At 44.6% G+C, this 25,054-nt stretch overlaps 1 protein-coding gene and 1 pseudogene across 1 annotated transcript; both read right to left on the bottom strand.

Moving 5' to 3' along the window:
• Positions 1-15,815: 15,815 nt before the first annotated feature.
• LOC129852892 (protein STPG4-like) lies at positions 15,816-20,525 on the bottom strand (annotated as a pseudogene).
• A 93-nt stretch (positions 20,526-20,618) lies between these two features.
• On the bottom strand, positions 20,619-24,688 carry LOC129852901 (calmodulin-1). Its single transcript, XM_055918509.1, has 6 exons — positions 24,580-24,688; positions 23,732-23,762; positions 21,740-21,883; positions 21,541-21,647; positions 21,325-21,460; positions 20,619-21,229 (listed from the first exon to the last, which is right to left on the bottom strand). The coding sequence occupies exons 1-6, from the start codon at positions 24,580-24,582 to the stop codon at positions 21,201-21,203; spliced, it is 450 nt and encodes a 149-aa protein (XP_055774484.1). The 5' UTR covers positions 24,583-24,688; the 3' UTR covers positions 20,619-21,200.
• Between the last annotated feature and the right edge of the window lie 366 nt (positions 24,689-25,054).

Genomic DNA, 25,054 nt, shown 5'->3' with positions numbered 1-25,054 from the left:
TTCTTCCAATCCCTGTCTCTACTACTTCCATTACCCTCCACCACTCACTCCCCCTGTCCTTCCCCTCATTAGCCCGTGTGTGACACCTGCGCCGGGCTGGTGTATGGGAGATGAATGATGAATCAAATCAAATCTCTCCTCGGGGACCACCAGACATCCCACTATGTTGTTGTAGCCTTGAACTAGTTCACCTGATTCACCAGTCAAGGGCTTGATACTTAGTTGACAAGTTGAATCATGTGTGCTAGCTTGAATAGATCAAATGCATGGAATGGCTGGCGGACCCCATGGAGAGGTATAAAAAGCACTGGCCTAATCCGTGCGGATGTGAAGTGATCTATAATGTAGCTCGGTCAGGACAAGGCTGGTAAAAGAAGATAGATTAATGAATGGGCCAGCCTGCCGCAAAGCCTCTCAGGATGACATCAGCTGATGAAGGGCTCAGGGCAGTTCTGCTCATCACCCAGCCAGTCCAGACTGAATAATTAGCCTACGTGACATCTAAAACATTTTACAGTGCCTTCAGAAAGTATTCACTTTTCCCACATTTTGTTGTGTTACAGCCTGGATGGATTAAATTGTCACTGACCTAGACACAATACCCCATAATGTGAAAGTGTAATTATGTTTTTCGAAAATGTTACAAATGTAATAAAAAATGAAAAGCTGAAATGACTAGAGTCAATCAGTATTCAACCCCTTTGTTATGGCAAGCCTAAATACAGTGCCTTCAGAAAGTATTCAGACCCCTTTACTTTTCCACGTTTTGTTAGGTTACAGCCTTATTCTAAAATCTATTTAAAAAAATACAAATCCCCTCATCAATCTACACACAATACCCCATAATGACAAAGAAAATCAGGTTTTTAGAAGTTTTTGCAAATGTATTAAAACAAAAAAACAGATATCACATTTACTTAGGTATTCAGACCCTTGACTCAGCACTTTGTTGAAGCACCTTTGGCAGCGATTACAGCCTCGAGTCTTCTTGGGTATGACGCTACAAGCTTGGCACGCCTGTATTTGGGGAGTTTAAAAAAAAAATATTCTCTGCAGATCCTCTCAAGCGCTGACAGGTTGGATGCGGAGCGTTGCTGCACAGCTATTTTCAGATCTCTCCAGAGATGTTTGATCAGGTTCAAGTCCGGGCTATTTGCTAGGCCACTTAAGGACATTCAGAGACTCCTGCCTTGTCTTGGCTGTGTGCTTAGGGTTGTTGTCCTGTTGGAAGGTGAACCTTCTTCCCTGTCTGAGGCTGGTACCAGGTTTGTGGTATCAGGTTTCCTCCAGACGTGACACTTGGAATTCAGGCCAAAGAGTTTGATCTTGGTTTCATCAGACCAGAGAATCTTGTTTCTCATGGTCTGAGATTCTTTTGGTGCCTTTTGGCAAACTCCAAGTGTGCTGTCATGCGCCTTTTACTGAGGAGTGGCTTCCGTCAGGCCACTCTACCATAAAGGCCAGATTGGTAGAGTGCTGCAGAGACAGTTGTCCTTCTGGAAGGTTCTCCCATCTCCACAGAGGAACTCTAGAGCTCTGTCAGAGTAACCATCGTGTTCTTGGTCACCTCCCTGACCAACGCCCTTCTCCCCCGATTGCTCAGTTTGGCCGGGCGGCCAGTTCTAGGAGTCTTGGTGTGGTTCCAAACTTCTTCCATTTAAGAATAATGGAGGCCACTGTGTTCTTGGGGACCTTCAATGCTGCAGAAATGTTTTGGTACCCTTCCCCAGATCTGTTCCTCGACACAATCCTGTCTCGGAGCTCGACGGACAATTTCTTCCACCTCATGGCTAGATTGTTGCTCTGACATGCGCTGTCAACTGTGGGACCTTATATAAACAGGTGTGTGCCTTTCCAAATTATTTCCAATCAATTTAATTTACCACAGTTGGACTCCAATAAAGTTGTAGAAACATCTCAAGGATGACCAATGGGAGCAGGATGCACCTGAGCTCAATTTCGAGTCTCATAGCAAAGGGTCTGAATACTTCAGGTACTTCAGGTAAATCAGGTATTTCTGTTTTATATTTTGAATTTTAAAAAATAATTCTAAAAACCTGTTTTCGCTTTGTCGTTAGGGGGCATTGTGTGTAGATTGCTGAGGATTTGTATTTATTTAATGGATTTTAGATTAGGGCTGTAACATATCAACATGTGGAAAAAGTCAAAAGGTCTGAATACTTTCCGAAGGCACTGTATGTTCAGGAGTAAAAATGTGCATAACAAATCACATAATAAGTTGCATGGACTCACTCTGTATGCAAGAATAGTGTTTAACATGATTTTTGAACGAATACTGCTTATCTGAACGCCACACATACAATTATTTGTAAGGTCCCTCAGTCGAGCAGTGAATTTCATAGACAGACTCAACCACAAAGACCAGGGAGGTTTTCAAAAGCCTTGCAAAGAAGGGCACCTATTGGTAGATGGGTAATAATTAAAAAGTAGACATTGGATATCCCTTTGAGCATGGTGAAGTTATTAATTACACTTTAGATGGTGTATCAATACACCCAGTCACCACAAAGATACATTTACATTTAAGTCATTTAGCAGACGCTCTTATCCAGAGCGACTTACAAATTGGTGCATTCACCTTATGACATCCAGTGGAACAGCCACTTTACAATAGTGCATCTAAATCTTTTAAAGGGGGGGGGGGGTCAGAAGGATTGCTTTATCCTATCCTAGGTATTCCTTAAAGAGGTGGGGTTTCAGGTGTCTCCGGAAGGTGGTGATTGACTCCGCTGTCCTGGTGTCGTGAGGGAGTTTGTTCCACCATTGGGGTGCCAGAGCAGCGAACAGTTTTGACTGGGCTGAGCGGGAACTGTACTTCCTCAGTGGTAGGGAGGCGAGCAGGCCAGAGGTGGATGAACGCAGTGCCCTTGTTTGGGTGTAGGGCCTGATCAGAGCCTGAAGGTACTGAGGTGCCGTTCCCCTCACAGCTCCGTAGGCAAGCACCATGGTCTTGTAGCGGATGCGAGCTTCAACTGGAAGCCAGTGGAGAGAGCGGAGGAGCGGGGTGACGTGAGAGAACTTGGGAAGGTTGAACACCAGACGGGCTGCGGCGTTCTGGATGAGTTGTAGGGGTTTAATGGCACAGGCAGGGAGCCCAGCCAACAGCGAGTTGCAGTAATCCAGACGGGAGATGCCAAGTGCCTGGATTAGGACCTGCGCCGCTTCCTGTGTGAGGCAGGGTCGTACTCTGCGGATGTTGTAGAGCATGAACCTACAGGAACGGGCCACCGCCTTGATGTTAGTTGAGAATGACAGGGTGTTGTCCAGGATCACGCCAAGGTTCTTAGCGCTCTGGGAGGAGGACACAATGGAGTTGTCAACCGTGATGGCGAGATCATGGAACGGGCAGTCCTTCCCCGGGAGGAAGAGCAGCTCCGTCTTGCCGAAGTTCAGCTTGAGGTGGTGATCCGTCATCCACACTGATATGTCTGCCAGACATGCAGAGATGCGATTCGCCACCTGGTCATCAGAAGGGGGAAAGGAGAAGATTAATTGTGTGTCGTCTAAATAGCAATGATAGGAGAGACCATGTGAGGTTATGACAGAGCCAAGTGACTTGGTGTATAGTGAGAATAGGAGAGGGCCTAGAACAGAGCCCTGGGGGACACCAGTGGTGAGAGCACGTGGTGAGGAGACAGATTCTCGCCACGCCACCTGGTAGGAGCGACCTGTCAGGTAGGACGCAATCCAAGCGTGGGCCGCGCCGGAGATGCCCAACTCAGAGAGGGTGGAGAGGAGGATCTGATGGTTCACAGTATCGAAGGCAGCCGATAGGTCTAGAAGGATGAGAGCAGAGGAGAGAGAGTTAGCTTTAGCAGTGCGGAGCGCCTCCGTGATACAGAGAAGAGCAGTCTCAGTTGAATGACTAGTCTTGAAACCTGACTGATTTGGATCAAAAAGGTCATTCTGAGAGAGATAGCAGGAGAGCTGGCCAAGGACGGCACGTTCAAGAGTTTTGGAGAGAAAAGAAAGAAGGGATACTGGTCTGTAGTTGTTGACATCGGAGGGATCGAGTGTAGGTTTTTTCAGAAGGGGTGCAACTCTCGCTCTCTTGAAGACGGAAGGGACGTAGCCAGCGGTCAAGGATGAGTTGATGAGCGAGGTGAGGTAAGGGAGAAGGTCTCCGGAAATGGTCTGGAGAAGAGAGGAGGGGATAGGGTCAAGCGGGCAGGTTGTTGGGCGGCCGGCCGTCACAAGACGCGAGATTTCATCTGGAGAGAGAGGGGAGAAAGAGGTCAGAGCACAGGGTAGGGCAGTGTGAGCAGAAACAGAGGTGTCGTTTGACTTAGCAAACGAGGATCGGATGTCGTCGACCTTCTTTTCAAAATGGTTGACGAAGTCATCTGCAGAGAGGGAGGGGAGGGGGAGGAGGATTCAGGAGGGAGGAGAAGGTGGCAAAGAGCTTCCTAGGGTTAGAGGCAGATGCTTGGAATTTAGAGTGGTAGAAAGTGGCTTTAGCAGCAGAGACAGAAGAGGAAAATGTAGAGAGGAGGGAGTGAAAGGATGCCAGGTCCGCAGGGAGGCGAGTTTTCCTCCATTTCCGCTCGGCTGCCCGGAGCCCTGTTCTGTGAGCTCGCAATGAGTCGTCGAGCCACGGAGCGGGAGGGGAGGACCGAGCCGGCCTGGAGGATAGGGGACATAGAGAGTCAAAGGATGCAGAAAGGGAGGAGAGGAGGGTTGAGGAGGAAGAATCAGGAGATAGGTTGGAGAAGGTTTGAGCAGAGGGAAGAGATGATAGGATGGAAGAGGAGAGAGTAGCGGGGGAGAGAGAGCGAAGGTTGGGACGGCGCGATACCATCCGAGTAGGGGCAGTGTGGGAAGTGTTGGATGAGAGCAAGAGGGAAAAGGATACAAGGTAGTAGTCGGAGACTTGGAGGGGAGTTGCAATGAGGTTAGTGGAAGAACAGCGTCTAGTAAAGATGAGGTCAAGCGTATTGCCTGCCTTGTGAGTAGGGGGGGAAGGTGAGAGGGTGAGGTCAAAAGAGGAGAGGAGTGGAAAGAAGGAGGCAGAGAGGAGTGAGTCAAAGGTAGACATGGGGAGGTTAAAGTCACCCAGAACTGTGAGAGGTGAGCCGTCCTCAGGAAAGGAGCTTATCAAGGCATCAAGCTCATTGATGAACTCTCCGAGGGAACCTGGAGGGCGATAAATGATAAGGATGTTAAGCTTGAAAGGGCTGGTAACTGTGACAGCATGGAATTCAAAGGAGGCGATAGACAGATGGGTAAGGGGAGAAAGAGAGAATGACCACTTGGGAGAGATGAGGATCCCGGTGCCACCACCCCGCTGACCAGAAGCTCTCGGGGTGTGCGAGAACACGTGGGCAGACGAAGAGAGAGCAGTAGGAGTAGCAGTGTTATCTGTGGTGATCCATGTTTCCGTCAGTGCCAAGAAGTCGAGGGACTGGAGGGAAGCATAGGCTGAGATGAACTCTGCCTTGTTGACCGCAGATCGGCAGTTCCAGAGGCTACCGGAGACCTGGAACTCCACGTGGGTCGTGCGCGCTGGGACCACCAGGTTAGGGTGGCCGCGGCCACGCGGTGTGAAGCGTTTGTATGGTCTGTGCAGAGAGGAGAGAACAGGGATAGACAGACACATAGTTGACAGGCTACAGAAGAGGCTACGCTAATGCAAAGGAGATTGGAATGACAAGTGGACTACACGTCTCGAATGTTCAGAAAGTTAAGCTTACGTTGCAAAAATCTTATTGACTAAAATGATTAAAATGATACAGTACTGCTGAAGTACATTTACATTTAAGTCATTTAGCAGACGCTCTTATCCAGAGCGACTTACAAATTGGTGCATTCACCTTATGACATCCAGTGGAACAGCCACTTTACAACAGTGCATCTAAATCTTTTAGGGGGGGGGTCAGAAGGGGGGGTCAGAAGGATTACTTTATCCTATCCTAGTAGGCTGGCTAGCAGTGGCTGTGTTGTTGACTTTGTTTGAAAGTGTAGCTGGCTAGGTAACCTCGATAGCTGGCTAGGTAACCTCGGTAACTGGCCAGATAATTACTCTAAACTACACAATTGTCTTAGATACAAGGACAGCAAAGACAACTATGTAGCTAGCTAACACTAGCTAGCTAACACTACACTAATCAAATCGTTCCGTTGTAATGTAATAGTTTCTACAGTGCTGCTATTCGGTAGAAGTTGGCTAGCTAGCAGTGTTAGCAGTGTTGACTAGCAGTATTGACTAGGTAGGAGAACGGCAGCGCGGTGGATGAAAATAGCTGGCTAGCTAACCGAAAATTACTCTAGACTCCACAGTTATCTTAGATACAAGGACAGCAAAGACAATTATGTAGCTAGCTAACACTACACTAATCAAGTCGCTCCGTTGTTCCGTTGAATGTAATAGATTCTACAGTGCTGCTATTCGGTGGCTAGCTGGCTAGCTAGCAGTGTTGATTACGTTACGTTACGTTAAAAGGACGAAAATAGCTGGCTAGCTAACCTAGAAAATCGCTCTAAACTACACAATTATCTTTGATACAAAGACGGCTATGTAGCTAGCTAAGATCAAACAAATTAAACCGTTGTACTGTAATGAAATGAAGTGAAATGTGATACTACCTGTGGAGCGAAGCGGAATGCGACCGGGTTGTTGAATGCGGAAGTCTACAGGCGACCTTCCTAACTCAGTTGCCGGAGAGGAAGGAAACCGCTCAGGGATTTCACCATGAGGCCAATGGTGACTTTAAAACAATTACAGAGTTAAATGGCTGTGATAGGAGAAAACTGAGGATGGATCAACAACATTATAGTTACTCCACAATACTGTACAGAATAAAAATATTCCAAAACATGCATCCTGTTTGCAACAAGGCACTAAAGTAATACAAATCAATTAACTTTTTGTCTTGAATAGAAAGTGTTATGTTCAGGGCAAATCTAATAGATCTAACACATTACCGAGTACCACTCTCCATATTTTCAAGCATAGTGGTGGCTGCATCATGTTATGGGTATGCTTGTAATCTTTAAGGACTGGTGAGTTTTTCAGGGTAAAAAATAAACAAAATGGAGCTAAGCCCAGTCAAAATCCTAGAGGAAAACCTGTTCAGTCTGCTTTCCACCAGGTGCTTCTACAAAGTATTGACTCAGGAGTGTGAATCACTTTGTAAATCATATATTTCTGTATTTAATTTTCAATAAATTTGCTAACATTTCAAAAAATATATTTTCACATTGTCATTATGGGGTATTGTGTGTAGATGGGTGAGAAAAACATATATTTAATCAATTTTTAATTCAGGCTGAAGAACATAAAAATGTGGAATAAGTCGAGGTGTATGAATACTTTCTGAAGGCACTGTACACACGGCCAGTATATCCCTGTATAGTAAGCTATTCTGCGTTCTCCAGTCCAATATGATCAGGCATTTGCATTGGTGCTTCAGAGGTGGCTAAGGCTCAATTTATACTCAACTAGAAGTACTCCATAACCGCTTTGTGATTTCACCACAAGGAGGGCTCTGTTCAGAGATGCTGTGTATGCTGTAGGTTGTAACTTTATGCACGCTCCAGTAACGTTTTGCTATGGGGACCGTTTGGAGTATAATACCAGCCTTAGATCTGATTCCACGTGTGTTTTCTGTGTGACGTACCCATGTGTGTTGTAGACTTGTGCCCTATAATTCCCAGGAGAGACTTAATTGTCTCTTAATAGCTCTGATTGTCCCTAGCTCTTTATTCTCCCCTATGTATAGGTGGGTCCCAGTGACCGTGTCTGCTGTGTAGCAGTATCATGGTGATGTCAGGTGGCCGGGGAAGGGTTCTGTCGTTACCCTCCGAGGTGGCTGGGCTGCCAGGTCCCAGGTCACTCAACCTGAACACTGTGGGGCTGGGGGGGGGGGGGTCAGGTGACCGGGCCAAGTTACACCCCTATGACAGCCTGCCTGCACCCCCCCACATACACACTGACACACAGTGTGATGGATCTGGTTGTTGTCGCTGAGTGGGAAACAACTGGACTGACTGCAGGGGAAAACATAATAGTGCCCAAAGTACTGTTGCACGGTATAGCGCTACCACGGTAACAAAACGTTATAATGCTTGTGATACCAACATTTTAGAAAACTGTACTATCGTTTCATATCGTTTCATATAAAGCTTGCAACGAGTTTTGGCCCCATAGAAATGGAATTACTAGAACAGGTAAAGATCCCCTGAACTGCAATTTGACTGTACCCTCAAGGGTACACTCAATGTGGCTGCGGTTCCACCGTTCATGGAACAAATTGCCAGTTCTAGTCATTCTATTTCTATGATTAGCCCTGTACAGTACTGTATGTGAGGTGGTATTCCGGTCAAAAAGGGAGCAACCATATGAGACTGCCAAACTCCAGAGGGTTATTGTAGGGCAGAGGGAAGTTAATAGAGTGGACGCTAACAATAGGTTCTGTGTGGCAACCTGAATTTCAGTACAATGTGATAACTTTAGGCCAGGAGGGCAATTATGGCAGGTCATTGGTGTGGTTTTTCATATAAACCTACGTAGTTATATCCCTTTAATGATCAGCAAAGGACCCGGTCGACCTAACAATGCATTCTATAACGATGTTGACACATAAAAGGCGGCAGCCATTGAAGAGGCAGATTTCCAATTGTAACTCATTCTTCTTGATAATGTTTGAGGTTAGCCAGTTAGTGTAAATGAGTTACAGCAGCAGAGCAATCACCAACCTTGCCCCCAGTTGGCATTTCACCAGTCCGACTCACCTGATCGCCCTTAAACAGCCGCAGTCCTCATCCATGTGTCAAACATCATGCCATCACCATTACAGGATAAACAATGACCCCTTGTTTCACTAAAACAGCCTATTCAAACGTATTAAACTTTTATAGGTCATTTAATAGAGCTGTAATGTCGGCCTATCACAGCTGTTAATGACATGGTAAAAAGATACCTGGTCGCCCGCCTTGGTGTCATGCTGCCTTCTGAATTCTTTAGCCATCTGTCAACACAGTGGTGTCGGGGCGATGGGAGTGGATATGACCCTGCCGGAGAGGACATAAGTGAACAGCACTCCAAAGTTACAGTAAAGTTAAACTAAGCAAAATCAACTTGTTTTTCTGTTAAAATCTAAAATTCTAATCAGGTCCCTACACAGGCGCAGAAGGATCCTATGAGGGCGGGACATTTTCTGGTGACAGTAGTCCTTGCAGTGCTTCTACCGTCTTAGAGCCCCCAAAACTTTTAGTCTGCAGACACAATGATGTCCAGCTTCTTGGACACTTGTGCAGTACAATTAATAACTGTGGCTATAAATGCTACAAAATCCACCTTCTTCACAATGAGTGTATCCAGATCACTTGATTGACGTAAAACATTTGCAGCAACATTTCCTCCACATAGGAGATCTGCTGTACAGCCCTGACCCTTGACTCCTCAACCTCTTTCACCCTAAAAAAGCAAGTTTAGGTCGGGCGGCCATCTTGGTTCAATGCATTGTCAATAAACAAAGTTTGTGTGTGCTCGTTTGGTGCTATGGGGTCATCAACCTTGAGAGTGAGGTGGATTGGAGTGACTAATGATACTTGTTGTTGTCTCTCCAGATCTGGTATAAGCCAATTCAGGACAAATGTCCTGACAGCAAATATTGGAAAACACAAATAGTCAAAAACATTTGACCCACTCGGTTTGATGCCGGACCACTTCCTGTTCAAAGCTGCCAATTATAAGGATAAGAGGGCTTTCAAAATATCCACTATCATGGCTTGGTCCTTCCCAATATTCTCCTGAATTATTTGAGCTATTCCGGAAATCAAAAGGTCCCAGAAATGCAATAGGTAGTGTTTGAGTTGCCTGTTCTGCCTAGATGGCCTTGTTGACACCAGATAATTTCTAATGAAAGTGAGTGATTTCATCCCACAATAAACCTGGGCTGCAGCTGACCCATCTGTCACCACCCTGAAGAGGATTTTACATGGAGTTTAGAAGGTGATCAATTAAACAAGCTTATCTCTTTCCCTTTGCTTTTCAATATCATAAAATGTAAAGTAATTAATAGACAATAGAACCACATTTTCTTGTAATAAAATGTAGCCCACTGCCTTTTCTAAGATTTAATTTATTTTGCTTTTTTGGAGAGAAGGTATAACCTGGGTCAATCAGATGTTATCCTTTTCTCACTAGCCCCATTTATATCTGGTTCTAGCATACATATTTTGTCCTGATCTTGTCCACATTCTGATTGTGCCCACATTTTTAGACAGGTGTAGACAATCAAAAGACACATTGTGATCTGACTGTGATCAGATCTTCCTGATCACTTCAAGAGGTAGTCAGGAACCCATTGTGTCTGGGTGTCTTACAAGTGTAGACATTTGTTTTGTACACTGCTGCTACTTACTGTTTATCATCTATGCATAGTCACATCACCTCCACCTACATGTACAAATTACATCAAACCTATACCCCCGCACACCGACTCGGTACCGGTACCCCCTGTATATAGCCTCGTTATTGTTATGTTATTGTTGTTAGTTTTTATAATTTTTTACTTTAGTTTATTTGGTATATATTTTTAAAACTCTTCTTGAACTGCACTGATGGTTACGGGCTCGTAAGTAAGTATTTCACGGTAAGGTCTACACTTGTGCGCATGTGACAAATAAAGTTTGATTTGATTTTGATTTTATCTGGACAGTGAAATAATTTGCCTTCTAAAATCATTAACGTGTGACACCATTGACTTGTGGCATCAATGTTGTTTTTAGAAAATAAATAATTAAATACTATTTTAAAAGAATATCTGTCAAATAAATGTGCATACAGGGATAGACTAGGAATTCTGGTCACAATGCAGACACAGTGGACAGATAGGAGACACATTTTAACGCCATTGTAGGGCAGCCCAGCCCCCAAAACGGACTCCTCCGCGTTGTCGTAGGAAGTTGTTTCATTTCGTGATATTACGATCTTGTCTCATCGCTGAAACTCCCCAACTGGGAGTTGTATAATTGGGGGCTAGATAGAAAGAGACAAGGAGCGAGAGGGAGAGAGTGTCAGCCTAACCCACGTCTTTCATTGATGCAGGACGTGAGAGAAGGGCTGTGCTAAATTGTCACTATGGGGCCATAGGTTACAGATCAGAGTGTTGTTATGGTGACCACTGACCATGAAGGATTATAAGATAAGATCTAGCCTACTTTATTGACAGAGATGAGAATGTGTCTTTGTGCTCACACCCCACACCCCAAGGGACTGGAAGCAATTGGTCAGCAACGGTGCAGTGCCCCTGGAGGAATTGTAGGGGGTTAGGTGTCTTGCTTAAGGGCACAACACCAGGCGAATGTATCTGGGATAACGGCAGGAACCCTCCCGTTGCCAGCTCACTCTGCACCAGATTTTCTCCATTTTCTCCCTCCGGGTTGCTTGCCCGCTTCTCTAACCACTAGGTTACAAGTGGCTATAGTGTCCCCTGACCACAGCCTAGAGCAATGATGCACCCACCGCAAATACTCAGATACCACATAGTACTTACGGTACCAGGCTTGTGGCCCATGTTAATAGGCATGTCTTTCTGTCAGCCTCAAAGTGTGCTCCTTTGCCCCCTAAATAATGACAACGGAAATAAGTGCCCTGCTCTTGAACCACTTGAGCCACTTGTATGTGTCACTAGTTGAAGACAAGTAAGTGAGGTGTCGGGAGGTTTAAACTGATGTGCTGAGATAGTGACATTAGGGATATATTTGCGGTGATTGTGAGAATACAGACATTGTGAACTGATATCAATACAAGGAAATGGAACTAGTGAGTGATGTCTCTACAGAGTGATGTCTCAAAAGATGCCCTTGCTGTTTTTTTCTCTCATAGCTGCACAGAGAGAAGAGGATTTTCTCTCCGCCCATTCCCACAATCAAGAGTATAATGAAAATGTGGTTTCAGCCAATCAGCATCCAGGACCGAAAAACGATCTGTTGTATAAACCCCAACAATTACTTGGCCTACTCTCCACAGGTCTGATTCCTATCAAGGTCTATGCCAGTGTAACCTGTGTCCACATTATCCCGTGTGTTTGTTTTGCTCATGGACAGTAAGAATAGCCCTTTTTAGTGTGTGACACTGGCTGCTCTTCTAATGTTGAATGTGCAGCAAGCCGCACTAAGCTACTGTATGTGCAGGTGATGGATGACTGAACTGCACCCCCCCCCCCCCCCCCCACTCACGAGTGCATAGCAGAGCAGATACTGTGGAAGCAAAGCAGCCTGCAGGACAGGCTGCCAGCAGAGAGAGAGTGAGAGAGCGAGTGGGGTATGCAGAAGGACTTAGGGCTGGATTCAATCCGTAGCGCTGAAGATCAACGTTGTAGCGCAGTTGAAATTTGAAGGTGATTTTCGATTGAGCCGACGTACTCGGCGTTTACCGTGACTGCAGTCTCTGCGAACGCAATCAGGCTGTAACGCTGATCTTCGGCGCTACGGATTGAATCCAGCTGGGGCGGGCCTTAAGGGGCCTGGCCCTCCCTACCGTACCTCCTTGCCCGTCCAAATAAAATATTTAAATATTGATCATTTATTTGACCGAGACGCGTGCAGACAGAAAGACGCATACATCTCAGATAAAGCATCTGAGCGAGCGAAACAGCGCCCCTCTGTCTCCATATGTGTAGCTCATGTATCTCATGCTGTCTGGCCAAAAATAGTATGGCATATCATACTCTTTTTTTGGCAAGACGGCATCAGATAGATTTCATATACTATGACAGAGGGTCGCTGTTTCGCATGCTCAGAAGATAGTCTCGGCCACTTGCTAAAGGCGTCCACATACATAGGTTTGATTTGCTCCTAGCAGAACTCGGCTAGGCAAAGCGAGTGTCTGTGCTTGCATACTCTCTAAAGACCTTTACTTGAAACATGAGAAAAAAAGTGGCAATACTACTGTTTTGTCCCTCTAGAGCCACCGTAGCAACATCAAAAGCCAGAAACACTTCCTCAAAATCTGTCATTCATTTTCACGTTTTTGCCGAGGTCTTAGTCGTGCTAATCTAACTAACATGTTTGGTGCAGTATTTCTCAAGTGAAAAAAATGTGCATGAAACTAGTCGTCTCTCGTCGAATGACAACAAACGCTTAATGTTCCCACTCCTCCTAGGAGTACTACTGTAGACCAATCCCCAAAGAAGGGGTGTAGACATCGGCTACCGAACTTCGCACACGTTAAGCTTTAGTGAATGAAAGTTGGTGGGTGCACAGTGCACTGTTAGGATGCTGGAATTATTTTGGACAAACGTTTGAAGGTAGCCTACTTTTTTAAGTGATTTGTTTGACAATCAGATGAAAACACCATGACTGGTTGTATTCATGCCACATTAAAAGGTAATACATTTTTACAATTACATTTTACAATTAAATGACTGTCTTTACTATAAAACCCAGTAAAAAAATGTAGGCGGTCCTGTGAAAAAAACATGGAAATCAAACGCCCATCCAACTGATTCGTTCTTGGGTTGGCCATGAATCCAGCCCTTAGTTAACCAGCATTGCAATGCAGATTAATATCCTTTGGTTTCCCTGGTTAGTGTCTCTAAAGTGTCTAGACAAAACAAAAGTATTTGATAATGGTATGTGGTGACCCATCTGCCAGGAAGGCTCATAGGTCCGTGGTCCTGATGTCCTCTGTCGAACAAGACACACACTCACTAGAACACAGCTAGCTAGATCTTCACTGATCATGACTGTGGGAGAGAGAATAGCTCACAACATACCAGCTGCAAAAATTACGGTTTCTGTTTAGATTTTTATAAGGGGCTCAATTAACCATCCGAAATGACATGATGTTTAGGAGTGTGTGTGTGCGTGTTTGTGTGTCCAGGACCAAGGGCCCCCTCTCTGAACACAAACAGGAACCATTTGATTCATTACTTATAGTAGGCTAACTCGCACACAAAGGCAAATAAAACTGCTCAGAGAGACCAAAGTTGAATGGTTGTCTTGAAGATTATTTACTGGCACGAAATCAGGTTTATATAAGCATTCAATGCCAAAACACGGTGAAGTTGGATCATTGAGGCAGTTCCAATTGTATGAGTATTTACACTTGAACCACTGCATATACAGTATATTAATTACATGAGGTTCAAAACATTTATTTCAATGGCTTCCAGCTATCCTTTTCCCCCGCTGCCCACACATACTGTTGACCATAAGCAGAAAATAGCACACAGCCTCTCCTACCCTTCCCGCTACTGGACATTTGTATGTCGCTGACCAAGCTGAGCCGGTAATCCATCCATCCCTAGCCCTCCTGATAGGGTGATTCATAGCACAAGGAACGAGAGAAGAAAAGAAAATGAGCTTCTAGGAGGAGCCTTTCTCTGTCCCTGAGCTGGGAGGCTCAGACTAGCTAGCTATAGCTATCATTACGTGCCATTTGATTCACGCTGGGCAAATACACTTGATATCCACCACCTGCCCATCAGCTCGCAGGGGAGCTGATCCGCGGCGGAGGTGTTAATGCAGGTGTATTTCACAGGAGATTTTAGAAAGGACGCGGGGGACCGAAGCACTCTCGCCTTCCCGCGACGAGCTGTCCTGATGATCTGCCCTGATGATCTGCCTCTGTGTAAGGCGCCTGGCCTACTTTTCGCTGCTGCTAGAGCGAGTGCCACATTCTCCCGGCGTTGGCACAGATAACTGGCCCATGCCGCAAATGTCTGCTGAACCTTTGACCTTTTGTTAATCACGGGTGTGCTGCAGCGAAGGTCCTCGACCACCTCTATTTCCATGGATGTACCGCGTGTACGTAGTGCAGATCCTCCAAGCTATTATCCTCAACCACAAAACTTCAGAGGCCACGGCCAAGCAATAATGATTTGATTTGGATAATCCCAGCTGGGCTATTGAGTTAATGCCGTGGAAATAAAGGCTCCAAAAATGGTTTGTTCTGAGTGCAAATCTGGGGCACATTTTGGTCAGAGTACGGAGAAACTAAGTCAAATCAGAATTTTAAAAACAATCGCCCTCTTTGTTGGGTTTGCAACACTTTAAGCCCTGGGGATATTTCTCTGGGGATATGTGAAAATCTATTTCACATTCTTAGCCTGTAGAGGAATCCAAGAGGGATCCAAGAGAAATCCTCTGTTGCCTATTTGAACGAGTTTGATAGGGACTCTCTGGCTGACTATTCTCAGTGTAAAACATTATGACTCTGTGACCCTTGACCCACTGGTATATGGCGTACCTGCTTCAATTCATCAACTAGGCAGCTGTCTGAATGGCTGTGGCCACAAATACAATCGCCACAGGATTTGTTGAGCTCTTTAACCTTTGACAGTAAACTTGGACTAGCCCTGACACGCCACTAACAGTGAAAAAAGCTCCCTACTACATAGTCATGACACCCTTGAGATTTCTATACACATTTCCTTCTCTGTCAACACGAGACAGCTGCCAACACTGCTGAAATATCTATCAAGTACGGATGCACTTGCTGCAGCACACACAGCGCAACCGAACTTGAATCATCAATCGACACAGTGCCGTAGTATGAATCAAATGCGGTCGGAGAACAGACTCTGTGATGGGTGTCATAACCAAAGTGACTGAAACACGTGAGCCTGCAGTCTTTGTTGGCGATGTAAGGGCCTTGGTCTTAGCCAGTGGAGACTAGATATTCACAGGCAGATAGTTGGCACTCTGCACTGCCGAACGAAACATCACGTGTCTGCAAGGAGAGGAGTGGTGAGAGAGGAGATGAGGCGCTGTAGAGAAGAGGGCATAGATCAGTGGAGGCTGGTGGGAGAAGCTATAGGGGGAAGGGTTCATTGTAATGGCTCGAATGGAATAAATGGAATGCTATCAAGCACATCACACATGGAAACCACACGTTTGACTGTTCCACGTATTCCATTCAAACCATTACAATGAGCCCGTCCTCCTATAGCTCCTCCTACCAGCCTCCACTGGCATAGATAGAGACCAAGGGGCTAGGGTTCCGGTCTGGAAGCACGCTTTTGACTGCACATGTAGTATTGCTTCGGTACTGCAGTTTTACTAAACCCCGGCTGAGAAAGACAATTCCCATTGATGGCCCCATAGATAACTGAAATTTGAACATTCCTAATAAAATACTTTATTTATTCACCTTTGTGCACAAAACATCCATTGAATTATTCAAATGAAAAAAATCTTCCATCACTGACAGTCGAAGATATTGACATTTTATATTCATGCTCTGAGGTCATGACCCCAGCTAGCCAGGGGAAGTGATGGTTAGCTTGTTTAGCTGTCCAGGTGCTCTGCCAGAGTTCCCGGATCATGTTCACGCAATACTTTTGTCTGTCCAGTGCACACTGGGCACTAGTGCGCAGACGTAGTATTCCCAGTAAGAAAAAACGGCAGCAACCACAAAATGGCGCATGCAAACGTGAGTAGATTACGTTGAAAACAAAGGTCGGCCATCTTGGAGGCAGTCTCTAGTTCTTATTATACCTCAGTGGGCCAGACCTGTTGTGTGGTACTGGAATGGAGAGGTCAGGTTGTTGTTTGTACATCTTTTGAAGAAATGAAAGATCACAGGAAAAAGATATCTAGGGATGATTCAAATATCAAGGAGATGAATCAGAGGCAGTCTGCTTGCAGTGACTCAGATTTGACAGTGTCGACATTTGAATGATAGATTATGCAAGTGTTTACTTGCAGGGTATCTTGGGCACTGGTTTCTCGGTTACATTGTAGTGGCATGGTGAAAGGTCAATTTCCTGGACAAACTCTCAGGTTATAATTTCAAATAAAACTGTGTTATTAGAAGATAAATTACTGCTGATAACAACCCCTTCTCCTCTCCCCCCACGCCCCTCCCTTTTGTCTCCCTCCTCTTGACATTCTCTCCCCACCTTGTTGCGGATTGCCCAGGGTGTAGTTGTTTGGCCGGGGGCAGTTCTTAAAGGAGTAGGAGCCCTGACGTTGGAGGGCCTCCTGGGTGGATTCAGTGAAGCTTTAGGCTCCCAGTAGCAGCAGGTCCCCCTTATGCATCTACATCTGGGCGACTCTCCTCGTACTCTTAAAGCCATATGTCCTACGGACCGGGTTCATGCCAGCCTCCTCAATGAAGTCCCGGATGTGGTCACTCCCAGGGATGGGTGTTTCCTGGGGGAATGGCGATGAAAGGAAAAGGAGATATACAAATGTTATAAAATTGTAGAATTGTAGTAAAGGTACTACTTGTAACAATTCAACAACAAACCGTCTCTTGTTGTCAAATTGACTGGGGCCAGCAAATATCTTGTTTTGTCCGTTGTTGAATTGACAACAAGAGATTTGCTGGCCCCAGTCAATTTGAAAACAAGATATTTGCTGGCCCCAGTCAATATGACAACAAGAGATTTGCTGGCCCCAGTCAATATGACAACAAGAGATTTGCTGGCCCCAGTCAATATGACAACAAGAGATTTGCTGGCCCCAGTCAATATGACAACAAGAGATTTGCTGGCCCCAGTCAATTTGACAAGAGATTTGCTGGCCCCAGTCAATTTGACAACAAGAGATTTGCTGGCCCCAGTCAATTTGACAACAAGAGATTTGCTGGCCCCAGTCAATATGACAACAAGAGATTTGCTGGCCCCAGTCAATTTGACAAGAGATTTGCTGGCCCCAGTCAATTTGACAACAAGAGATTTGCTGGCCCCAGTCAATTTGACAAGAGATTTGCTGGCCCCAGTCAATTTGACAACAAGAGATTTGCTGGCCCCAGTCAATTTGACAACAAGAGATTTGCTGGCCCCAGTCAATTTGACAACAAGAGATTTGCTGGCCCCAGTCAATATGACAACAAGAGATTTGCTGGCCCCAGTCAATTTGACAAGAGATTTGCTGGCCCCAGTCAATTTGACAACAAGAGATTTGCTGGCCCCAGTCAATTTGACAAGAGATTTGCTGGCCCCAGTCAATTTGACAAGAGATTTGCTGGCCCCAGTCAATTTGACAACAAGAGATTTGCTGGCCCCAGTCAATTTGACAAGAGATTTGCTGGCCCCAGTCAATTTGACAAGAGATTTGCTGGCCCCAGTCAATTTGACAACAAGAGATTTGCTGGCCCCAGTCAATTTGACAACAAGAGATTTGCTGGCCCCAGTCAATATGACAACAAGAGATTTGCTGGCCCCAGTCAATTTGACAAGAGATTTGCTGGCCCCAGTCAATTTGACAACAAGAGATTTGCTGGCCCCAGTCAATTTGACAACAAGAGATTTGCTGGCCCCAGTCAATTTGACAACAAGAGCTGGTCCGTCTTGTTGACCAATTAGAAGGCTGCACCATTTAAATGCAATTTTGTGTGGGACCCAATAATTTTTTGAGGGAAAATATATTGTGAAACACTATCATTCCACTATTACTGTAGATATACAGTATTAAGGACATTTTCTGAAATGACGGTGTGAATATGTGTTACTGAAACCAACTGCTAGTTGTTTTTCCCTCACTAAAAACACCTACTTTCAAGGTACCCATCCACCAGCCGCATCTGTCACACCTCTCCTTTCTCATTGCCCTGTAGATGGAAGAAAAGGCCAAACAGAAGAACGGCTTGTTCACGGACTGTATTTTGAAGTCTATGTGACCAAATAATACAGACTTCATTCATTTCTGCATTTTAATGACTGCATTTTAGCTCATGTATTTCTTTGCCAAGAGACTGAATCTAACTTCAGTGTATCAACAGCCATAATATCCTATGACTACCAACTCCTCCTGCGGGCAAAGATGATCTCATTTCACAGCATATTTCTGCTCTCAACAAACCATTTTTTTTATCACCCAATACAGTATCTATACAAAGATGGAAATAACACTGAATAGTCTTACGCTTACCCTCTCATCTGCCCTGCGTGATGCATCATTGCGGGATATGTCACCAACTTTGTGTTTTCCCACTGCTGTGTGTACGCACTTCACCGTCTGCTGTTTGTCCAACAGAGATCCCGTTACAGCTTCTCCCTCTATCAGACAAGCTGACGCTGTGTGACCCAGGTTGAAGTTTAGGATGTTGACTATGACACAAATCAAAATTGCCATAGTCACTATGACATTGAATCCTTTGTGACGTCACACAGGCCTACTGCACGAACAGTTAATAATGTGTCCCAAATGTGTCATAACTGGTTTTCTAGTGGCATTATAGTGCGACAGTCATCTTTATATGCTACTGTTTGGTAGGTTAGTTGTAGACTCATCGGGATCTTTAAATAAGTGTGAATGGGTATCCTTGAGAATGAGAATAGCTATTATATAGATGCATAACACACTTCTTCCCAACAAATTTGGGCGGTCACATAGACACATGTATGAAAACCCTAAAGTTAATAGTTATTAGACACGTCTTCTCAGAGGGTTATGGCCCTGTTGAATAACTTGTGTAAGACCCCTTTATTATAAGCACCTGTCTCTAGTGGCCTAGTCCCAAACTCCCTTCTCAGATCACATACAGCTGAGTGAGTATAAAGTTGAGTATACAGCTGAGTGAGTAAGTATAAACCAGAGCTAAAGATCTAAGAGCTAAAGATCATCTAGACAGCCTGCTAAGATTTCTGTGGGAGCAGAATATTCTACTTCTGCCTCAGTGTTAGGCTACATGGAACATACGATTCAAAGGAGCCAGGAATTCATGTTTAAACTACTTGTCAAGGGAGTCTCATGTCATGTGACACTGAGGCTGTGTTTACACAGGCAGCCCAATTCTGATCTTTTTCCACTAATTGGTATTTTGACTAATCAGGATCAGCTTTTTTTTCAATAACTGGGCAAAATATCAGAATTGGGCGGTGTACACGCAGCCTAAGCAACATGCTAAAAAAGGGACCCACGCAATCCAATGATTAATCTCAAATCCCAGAATCAAACCTGTAACAAGAGACAAAAGTTTAATCATATTCGTACCTCAGCCCCTAATCCCCCCCAACACACAAATTCTAACTGTGCATAATGGTAGTTACTTGACAGAGAGGAAATAGCTGTGATGCCAAAGCTTGTGCTGCGCAGCATAGCCTCAAGGTGTACATGTTATTGCAATCCTATTACCATGCTGCTTTACCATGCCCTGAACAGTACTTTGATTGACTAGTAGCTAGCATGTCACTATGCAGTGGCAGGGGTAGAGGCTCAGGAAGCATGGGTGAGTTACACAATGAGCTTTATTTCATCTTTAAAACACTTAGTGTATCTGCAAACAAACTCATCGTTTAACCTAAAATGAACTTGCAGTTCATTTTATTGCCTTGGCGTTTCGACATGAAGCATTATCCAGGCAAAGCTCGTGCCAAATAAGATGAGGCAGTCAGCTTCTGCCTGGCACTGAGCCAACATCACACGATGCATCTATTTAGCAAAGGGGCTAGACATTAGTGTTAACCTAATGGAGTACAATTAAAAATAGAAGCTTTTGATCCCATTCAGTCCTTTTATTTTAAGGACAATAGGAATTAGAGCTGAATGTTAAGGCATTGGCTGATGCTCATTTTCACTGCTCAGGGACCTTACATGGGCACATTAGTAAACAGCTTTCATGTCTGTTTCTTTGCAAAATGAGAATTTTTCGTAGACAAATTTAACTTAACTATTACAGCTGAGAAAAGACCATTTTCAAATCTGGGTAAATTGTAAATTTTATTGGAAAACAAAAATATACAACTTGGAATGAATTAGTTGAAGCACGACCAAAGGCCATAAAAGAAAAGTGAGTAAAACATTAAAAAGCATAGTAAGATTAAAACAAAGTTGTTTTCTGGTATAGAACAGCAGATACAAAAAGAGTTTGTACGAGTATCTAGAAGATACACCAGTCATTTTTTGCAGTAGTGCAATGCTGAGAGATTTCCTATACTTTGTCCGTAGTCCATGCAGTGTTGACTCCTCTACACGGTTTCCATTCAGTGTTGCCAAGTGACAACCAGCTGACAGGTCTCCACCGTCACCACGCATCTGGAGCTGAGCAGACGTGACGTTCTAAGCTCTGGCCAATCCCTGGGGCTGCGACGGGCATTCCTTATTACAACCGTGCTGTCACTCCAAAACACGATGACAGCAAAAGAAAGGGACATGGGGACTCAGAGCCTATGCAGTTTACATGCAGTTCCTTTGGACAGCAGGGAGGGCTATTAAGATTTTACAGATAAATTACAAAGAAAAAAAGGCAAGTTATTTATATAAGAAATATCTGTACAAGGCCTTCACTTCGCCGTCATCATTTGTACGAACTCTGCAAATGATAAAAAGCCAATGTTAGTTTGACACCATCCAAATACATAAAGAAAATCTAAATTAAGGAAAAGTTAAATAATATTTTGTACCAACCTTCGTAGTTGACCTGGCCATCACCATCAATGTCTGCTTCTCTAATCATCTCATCAACTTCTTCATCAGTCAGCTTCTCCCCAAGGTTTGTCATCACGTGGCGCAGCTCAGCAGCACTGATGTAACCGTTCCCATCCTAGAGCAGAGCACACGTTCGTTAGAGAGCACTTCCCCACACCCAAACACCTTGTCATGATGAATGCAGATGCGTGTTACCTTGTCAAAGACACGGAATGCTTCTCTGATCTCCTCCTCACTGTCTGTGTCCTTCATCTTCCTCGCCATCATGGTCAGGAACTCTGGGAAGTCTATCGTTCCATTACCTGGGAGGGAGAAGAAACATGTTAAGGACATCTCTTCAGTGACTGCACATGTCTAGTCTTAACAGGAAGTTGTGAAAGAGCTGGCTTCTCACCATCAGCGTCCACCTCGTTGATCATGTCCTGCAGCTCAGCCTCTGTGGGGTTTTGGCCCAGAGAGCGCATAACAGTGCCCAGCTCTTTGGTGGTGATGGTGCCATCGCCATCCTTGTCAAAGAGCGAGAAAGCCTCTTTGAACTCTGCAGAGAGATAAACAGAAACTGAGGCCTTCCTTTTGAACTGCCAACAGAGGAAGTGACTCCTCAGATACAGGAAACCCAGAAAGGCTAGTTCAAAAAAAGGTGTCATACAATGAAATAACTATTGCCTGTGAAATTCTCTAACAATATACCCCACCCTAAACTCTAGCCTGCTATAAAACTGATTTCAAGACATCTGGGAACAAGTGGGAGCTCTAGAAAGAGTTTCCGACTTAGAACAGAATGAATAACAAGCAGTCCATCGTGATAGCCAGGGGTCTTGCTGTGCAAAGTCTGCAATTAGTCATGGCTTGCAACAGCTTGTCAGCATAGTGAAAACTACAATTAGGCCTGCAGTTGAGGATCCTTCGGTATAAAGAGGAACTTCCTTTGTTGCAGGAGTACTGTAATAAATAGACCTGCCAGTGCCAGGAAACCCTCACAGGGGACAAACAAAAATAACCATGACAACGCATCAATTGCCTCCACTTTACCAAAGCCCTAACAGATGGGCACCAAAAAAAATACAAACCTACAACTAGTGAAGACGCCCTTTGAAAAAAAGGGGAAAGGTCTCCAGTCTGGAAAAACACATTCAAATTCCCAGAGGACAGCGTCAGTATTGCAGTTTAACTAAAGTCCAGCCCAGAAAGACAATTCCCATAGAGAAGTCGCATTTAAATGCCTAATAAGACACTAGTCACCTTCATGCACAAAAATCCCATTTCATTAAATAAAACGTCCCTGAGGCAGTCCCCCACCCAAGATTCTCCGGAGCATGTTCACAAGATATTGCGGTCTGTCCAGTGCGCAGGCGACCCAGTAAAACCAAATCTAGAAAAATGCCAAACACGAAATGGCATATGCAGTAGACTACGTTGAAAACATGGGTCAGCCATCTAGGCCATAGTCTAGCTCTGTTTTAGCGCAAAGTTTGAAATCCTCTGTACAACACTCAGGGGATACTGTCCTACAATTACAATATTCAAACTACACACACTAGGTTCGATGCATGTTGTCAGCAACCCGTCAGAAGTAGACTTTACACATGGAAAGCTTACACCACTGAAAGAGCGCAACAGTCAGCAGTGAAAAGGTAAATATAAATCTAAAAGATATGTAGCCCAGTCCCCTGTTGATATACAAAACATGCTGGGAGTGGCATTAGCCAAGTTCTCCAGAAACAAAGTGTCATTTCCTACATCATGATGCAAAACACATGGTGGCAAGTGACGCTGCTTTTTGAAAATCTTACATCTTGAAAACTTGACTGCTGACATGCAAAATATGTTGGGACTAACAGCAGACTAATGAAAGAAAATACAAAAAGATGTCAAGTCAACTTGTGTTAACTGACCAGTCCTGGAGGGGGAAAACCATGTGAACTTGCCAACTTCTCCATGAGTTAGTTGTTTTTTACTGTAGAAAAGGTTTTGCATACACTGGGTCATGTTACAGACGCAAGATTCCAATTGAACATAGTCTCACTTTGCTTGCCAGCCTTCCTGCCATGAACTAGCTAGCAGAATTCCATCCAACAAGGAGAGGACACACCCAGGCCAAAGGCTGCAAACAGCAGTTGAGCAAGAGGTGGGACCAGATGATCACGTTAAGATTTGATCATTTATGACATGGAAATCATAAAAATGCATGTTGTGTTGCTTCCCATGAGGGAGTCCTTTAGACCCGAGGCTAGAATGCCTGCCCATTCATTATCGTTTTATGACCAGCTTGTCCCGATGCAAGCCTTAAAAGGCAAAAACATAAATCCAATGCCGAGTAGGTGGGGGGGATCCACAGTGGGCCACGTTCCAGGGTAGGGGACAGACGAGTGCAATGCGGTCTTACCGGCAATCTGCTCCTCTGTCAGCTGATCAGCCTGGGGGGGATAGAGGTTATAATAATTATAACAGATGAGCCACCACTTAACATATGTCAAGTATCTAACCGACTAATGGTGGCAACTGGCTTGCATTAACTTAAACATTAACTCTGAATCCATCATCAACTGACCATCTACAGTAGAGTTAGCCAACGTTAACTACAGTAGCTAGTGAACCTACCCTAGCAGTTTTAGCTTTAACGTTAGCGAGTCAAATTAGCCAACACAAATACTTAACGTCAGCTAACATTACACACACGGCAACTACCGGAAGCAAATTTCAGGAAACTCGAGAATGCTCTTTAAACTAGAGATTACCAATTTGTTGGCTAGACACTAGCCAAGACAGAACAGTAACGTTAAGCCATGTAGCTAGCTGGCTAACGTGACCTACTCTAACATCAAGTAGTTAGCAAGCCAGCTATTGAATGTTCCTAGCCAACCGCAAATTGGCGGTAATCTTAGCTACCCGGCTACGTACAGTAACGTCTCGCTTATTAACGTTAGTCAGCGTCAGCTGCTTTCTATATAACGTTAACTAATGTAACAAGTTACCAACATTTTACAGTCACTAGTTAACTAAGTTATTATACTAAACTTCCTACAAGACATGAACTAATGCTAAAGTATCCAACTCACGACGACGGCCAGCAAAATTTCTGCGCCAGAACGCAGGTTCGCCTAGTCAGACAGCATGGCTGTCAAGCCCCAGTAACGTCAAGCAACTAACTACTTTTGTCGAGAGAAAAAAACGGAAGGACCACAACTGCTGAACCATATAGCGAGGGGGAAAAAATGAATTCGGTTCACTTACCATTGCGATATAGTAGCAGCAGGTTTATTACGACGCTTAGCAAGGAGATATAGACGCACCTTAATGTTGCAATCTCACGGAATGCACTAGCAGACAGTTTGACGCGCCTTTAACCGTTGTACTTTAACTCCACCCCCATTTGCGATCCCTCCGCCAACTTCCTTTCTCGTAATTTACTAAATTAGCACAAACACACATTTATTGAGATTAATTGTAAAATGAATTGTAAAATTACCTAAACTCTGTTAATATTTCACCGACATGAATTTATATGCCATATTTAAACATAAAAGTTGCTTTAGAAGATGGACTGGCCAGCTGCGCATGTATACTTTCTGCTAGTCAGTGATATGCCTTGCGCGGCACAAGACGTAGATGGATGAAATAGCGATCTCTGATTGGTGTGTTTGTACCTGCAATGCGTCACTCCCTTGGTCTTGCATTGCCGCTGCATTGTAGTCCACACATACATCGC

Source organism: Salvelinus fontinalis, chromosome 1, assembly GCF_029448725.1.
Source record: "Salvelinus fontinalis isolate EN_2023a chromosome 1, ASM2944872v1, whole genome shotgun sequence".
Classification (NCBI taxonomy): domain Eukaryota; kingdom Metazoa; phylum Chordata; class Actinopteri; order Salmoniformes; family Salmonidae; genus Salvelinus; species Salvelinus fontinalis.
The sequence above is the reverse complement of the archived record's forward strand: the minus strand, read 5'-3'. Positions and strand labels throughout refer to the sequence as shown.

Bases quoted from the DNA above. Each gene is read 5' to 3' on its own strand.
- LOC129852901 (XM_055918509.1), bottom strand. The intron at 21,884-23,731 runs GTAAGACCGCAT...ATCTCTCTGCAG, and splicing joins GACAGAGGAGCAGATTGCCG to AGTTCAAAGAGGCTTTCTCG. The intron at 21,461-21,540 runs GTAACACGCATC...GCTCTGCTCTAG, and splicing joins CATTCCGTGTCTTTGACAAG to GATGGGAACGGTTACATCAG.